This window comes from Buceros rhinoceros, unplaced genomic scaffold, assembly GCF_000710305.1.
Source record: "Buceros rhinoceros silvestris isolate BGI_N320 unplaced genomic scaffold, ASM71030v1 scaffold28629, whole genome shotgun sequence".
NCBI lineage: Eukaryota > Metazoa > Chordata > Aves > Bucerotiformes > Bucerotidae > Buceros > Buceros rhinoceros.
In genome coordinates this window covers 3,396-8,538 of record NW_010432545.1, presented here as the reverse complement: position 1 = coordinate 8,538, position 5,143 = coordinate 3,396, and the positions used below count along the sequence as shown (strand labels likewise).

The 5,143-nt window shown below is 54.6% G+C and overlaps 1 protein-coding gene across 1 annotated transcript in view; it reads left to right on the top strand.

Annotated features, from left to right (window-relative positions):
* The window catches only part of ALKBH5 (AlkB family member 5, RNA demethylase), a gene marked incomplete at its 5' end in the record, with an annotated part of 13,274 nt that extends 8,951 nt beyond the window's left edge, over positions 1-4,323 (top strand). Inside the window, 2 exons of the mRNA XM_010143832.1 lie at positions 1,880-2,035; positions 3,666-4,323. Of these exons, the coding sequence (XP_010142134.1) occupies positions 1,880-2,035; positions 3,666-3,849 (340 nt within the window). The remainder of the gene's footprint in view (positions 1-1,879; positions 2,036-3,665) is intronic.
* Between the last annotated feature and the right edge of the window lie 820 nt (positions 4,324-5,143).

The following is a 5,143-nucleotide window of genomic DNA, read 5'->3' as shown; positions in this document are numbered from 1 at the left end:
TGCGGCCGGCGACAGGAGAACAAGGTGGCGCTAGCGGAAGAAGCGGCTGGGTTTGCAGGGCGCTCCGGAGCGGTGTGGTTACCAAGTAGGTCATAAACACTTCAGTTGCTGTAGCGTGATGATATTCACAGCGTTTCCTGCGTACTGGAGTGCGGGACTGTGGGGAGCCAGCAAGGCTTGGAAGCAAGAGCCTGGGAGGGGAGGAACAGCGCTCTGAATTTCATGGATTGCTGAAAGAGGCAGAGGATAGAAATGAGACCTGTTGAAGCGGGTCTCAGAAGTCATTTTAGAGGGCTGCTGCTGCCGTTTGCAAGTAGGTACAGTGAGAAGTTAGGCTTTTGAACTTGGTTTTGGTAGGTAATTTACTCTCTGTTTTAGTAGAGGCTCTCCTCATACCTGCTGCTGCAGCTCTGTGGACAGAGAGCGTGTGGGGGGGGGTCCTCTGGCTTTGAACTTGGTTTTGGTAGGTAATTTACTCTCTGTTTTAGTAGAGGCTCTCCTCATACCTGCTGCTGCAGCTCTGTGGACAGAGAGCGTGTGGTGGGTGTTCCTCTGCCCTTGCAGTGTGTTTGGTGGTTTGTTTGTTTTAATTGCAGGCCTGTAGTATTTGAGAGGTATTTAAACCACCTAACTTGTCCGGGGCAGGATCCGCGATGCCTTTGGTGTTCAGGCTGGACTCGGTCCAGCCCCGGAGCTGCGAACAGCTCAGGATGACGGTGCTGGGGAGCAGTGCTGGCTCCAGCCTGGCAGCCACCTGCGGAAGCATTCCGTGTTTCTGGCATGCTGGATGGACGTGGGCTGCTGTGCCCAGCTTTGCCTGTGCCAGCCTGGCATCACCCTGCTTAACTGGAGATGCTCTCCCTGATGGCGGAGGGGAAGTTGGCAACTGGATCTGCTTCCTAATGGGAGTTTAGGATTCTGCTGAGAAACCTCCCTCAGGAGCTGAACTTCAGCACTAAAGAGCAAATAGTGATTTTCCCCTTTCTTTCACCCAGACCCCTTCTGCATTCACCCCTAATCCCAAGGAAGGAGGGAGGCTGCAGCAGCAGGGTGCCTCTCCTTCTGGGAAGTGACCGTGGGTCCTCCTGAAGCACCAGCATCGCCTTTCAGTGATGACTGAAGCCATTCTTAGGCTTCCGTCTGTGTTTTGAAGAGAGCAGAGCTTGTAAGCTGTGCTTGGAGATGCCGATAGCACCGTGAGAAGATGCTGCACTGTCAGGTTTTCATCCCTGCCTCTCAGCCTGCTGCTCCCCTCCACATGTGCATGGCTACAGCGACAGTTCTGCTCTGGGGTGAGCCGTGCTCGCTCTGCGGTGTAGCCCGGGCATGTGCTGTGCTGCTGGAAGGGATGCGGCACAGCTTCTGATCGTTAGACCTTCTCCCGACTCGTATTTCAACTCTTAGCCAAGCCGAGAACCACCTGACCCCTCGAGATCGTGAGGCAGGAGGGAGTTTCCAGATAGCAGCAGCTATTACTGTTGTAGGTGATGATGAATTTCTCAGGGCATCTCCCAGGCGGCTTAACTGGAGCTGCCGGTTATTGACGAGTCACTGTATTTCACAGGGGCTCCAGCACCTCGGCTCTGTATCCACAACTGGGGTTGCAGTGAGCCCAGCACTGCTCGCCCTCACCTCACGACTACGCGTGTCCCTCATCTTTCTCTAACCAAGGCAGCGAAGGGTAAAGCTGAAGCTGCATGTGCCAAAAAGCAGCCGCTCGCTCTGCTGTTGAGTGTGATATCCTGACCCTCTTCCTGAGCTCTGTGGCTGGGATTGAGGGTTCTGCTTCAGCACATCTAGGACAAGTGTCTGCTGCAGCAGCACGCTGGCGGTTCCGTCGAAACTCCTTGCAAATTCTCTTCTCTTTAAATATTTGCAGAACAAGACTAGATGCACCTCGATTGGAAACAAAATCCTTGAGTAGCTCTGTGTTGCCACCAGGTTATAACTCTGACCGTCTCTCGGGAAGCAACCGGGACCAGATCCTGAAACCAAAGCGGTCCCATCGCAAAGCAGACCCGGACGCTGCTCACAGGTAGGACGGTCTCTCCTAAGGCAAGGCTGGGGTTGGTAACTCCAAGTCAGCGCCCGTGGTCCATGGCCTCTGACAAGAGAGGCTGCACAGCTTCAGAACCTCCCGCTCTGCCCCTCCCGGGTGCTTTCTGCGGGGTACAGCTCTGTTTTATCAGAGTAAGGCTCTTTCCACGTTCCTCCGGGCTTGCGGGGGCTAAGCCCTGGCTGTAAGCAGCTTACATTGTTTATCCTATGAGTGGCATAATGAAGAAGCAATAGATTTGGCTGTGTCTTGATAACGCAGTCATTCAGAACAATAGTTTCCCTGCAGCTAATTATTTTTGACCTCTATTGCCAAGCAACCTGTGCAGCTGCATTAAATGGTGTTATGAAAGCAGTCTTGGGAGAGAACCTGAGGTTTTGCTGTCTGGGAAAGGTGAAGGCCATCTCGGGAAGCTTCTCAGCCCTGTTCTGCTTCCCGAGCTGCGTGTGTATATTTTTGCGTGTGTAGCCAGACTGCGAATGCGTAAGCCTGACCTTCAGGGAGCTCCTTGCTGAGGTTTCAGGCAGCTGGAGCTCTGCAGCAAGGCTTCTCTGAAGCACCACCTTCTCCTGATAGCCATGAGTCTGCCAGCCCTCACGTGGTATTTCTGCTGTTCTCCGATCCCGAAGCTTCCCGAGGATCGAGATGACATTCTCTGCACATCATATAAACCCAGAGGCTGGCTTGGACCCCAGGCTTGGCTGCTGTGCAGTCCCAGCCCGTGTCTCAACCCGTCCTTGAGGGAGGAGGGCGGGGATGGCTTGTTCGTGAGCCGGGCTCATTCACCAGAGATCTGAGTGACGGGGAAGGTGGGTCGAGGAGAGGAGCCAGCTACCCCTGAGCACCCAGCGGGCTGATGTGTGACTAGAGAGGCGATCACGCGTGACAAATCTGCAGCTCTGTGAGAGCTCTTGTACAGCCTGATGTGACCTTAGCGCTGGGGGGTTGCTCGCACAGACCCCTGCGGTAGGTGGGTACCAAACCCGCTTTTTTCTTTTCCTCAAAGCCTCAAAGACTCCAGCATAACATAGGTAAATAGCATAGAGGTCGGCTAGCGGTACTTCTTCGAGGAACTCGTTAATCAAATTAACTCACTAAGTGCTCTGTGCAGCCCCCAGCCCAGCTCTGGTACAGTGATGGCAGGGGAGAGCGGAGGCAGCTTTGCAGCGATAACAGTTGCACCAGTGTTTGAGAGAACTAAGGAGAGGGCAGAGGAGCTGGGAGCCGTGGGTCTCATCCTGCACCCCGGCAGCTCACAGAGGAGCTCAGCTCCGTGCTGCGGGGTCTGGGCATGTGTCTTGGAGGCACGAGCTGCTCTTGAAGAGGTGATGGGGGCTGTTTGGGAGTGCTCCTGGTGAAGGTAAAGACCAAAACTTGCTGTGGGAAGGGGGAAGACTCGCACCGTTGAAAGCAAAGCTCAGCGTCCCCGTGGGAGGTGCAGCCTGGTGACCTGTTCCTGCTCTGGTGGGCACCCGGCACCAGGCGAGTAGCGTGGAAACACGGTCCTATCTATCGCTTAAAGGATGCGAAGCCGCAGGTGTTGTCCGCGCAGGGAATGCCGCGGGCCTGTGCTGGATGTGCTGTCACTCCACTTTCTCTCTCTCCGTAGGCCGCGGATTCTAGAAATGGATAAAGAGGAGAACAGGCGCTCGGTTCTCTTACCAAAACACAGGAGACGGAGCAACTTCAGCTCCGAGAACTATTGGCGAAGGTCTTATGAGTACACGGAGGACTGTGATGAGGAAGAGGAGGACGGCAGCCCAGCCCGGAAAGTGAAAATGAGGCGACACTGAGGATTGGGCTTTCCAGGCTCGTGGAGCTGGCGAGATTGGCCTCCAGTCTGTGAAAACTTTCTCCTCCCTCTGGCTATCTTCCATCTAGCTTCAGTTTTGGTTTTTCCTTTCAGGCTGAAGAGTAAACAGGAAGGATCTAGCGATTTGTTTTTATGAATGGAGGAATGCTGAGACGTACGTAAGGATGGAACGTGTCCAGTGCCCACGGTGGCCTGAGTCATGGGTCAGACGGGCATCTCTCCCTTAGGAAGCAGATAAAGTTATGCCAGGCTGTTTGTTGGGATTTCTTTTGAAAAAACACCAAAAAGTTTAACTGTTTCATTGCGCAAGATTCGAGAATCGTATTTTTGTCTTTTGCTTTAACATTCTCCTTTCCAAATGTTCTAAGTATGATGTTTGACCCCAGGAGCTGAAACTCTTTGTGGTGGCCTCGTATTCCTTGCTTCACCAAAGGGCTCCTTGGTCCGCTCCTCCCTGGTTGTTGTTGGGTGGTTGTTGGGGTGTTGTTTGAAGGGTGCCCTGCAGTAACTGGAAGTTGGATGCTTTGCAGACCCCTCTTACTGCGATTGGTTTCAAAGGGTTTAGGATGTTTTTGTTGCACTTTAGTACCCGTTTTAAATGCCGTAGGTTTCTCTTTTCCCAGGCCAGGGTGGGCTCGCAGCCTCGTGTCCCTGCGCTGCCCTCTCCGAGAAGAATGTACTTGAGCTCTGGTTTCTCAGTGCTGGTCTGACCGGGTGTGTGGTTTGGTTGAAGAGGAAGGAAATGTGGCTGAGGCTGGCTCAGCGTTGACCCAAGGTCCGTATTGGGGCCGCGGGGCTGCCGTGTGAGTGACCGCATTGAGTCCGTGCTGCTTCCCAGAGCTGGGGATAGCCGAGAGGAGTAGGAGAGACGCTGTGCTTGTGAGGACGCTCACCTTGGGACCCCTGAGAAGAGCTGTCCACCACTGCCTGGGGGTCTGGCTTTCGGCCCCGTGCCCCTTTTAGGTGGAGAGAGTTGAGAGGGCACAGCCTCCCGTCCCGGGGGACCAGCAGCGCTCTGCCAGAGCAGGAAGAGGTGCTGCCGGACAGCTTGGCTGCGCTACGTCCCCTCCGAGGCTGGCTCTGGGAGCGAGGAGGCTGCGAGGGTCTGGTTTGGCCCTGGTTCGGTGTGTTCAGCCGCTAGTGCCACAGCTGTTGCTGGCCTCCTCCTGCTTATTCCTGCCAGTATTCCTGGGGCAGGGTTTTTTCTGGTGGCTACAGAAGATACTGAGAAGAATCAGGCTGTCGGCCCCGCAGAGTTAGCGTTAGAAAACGGT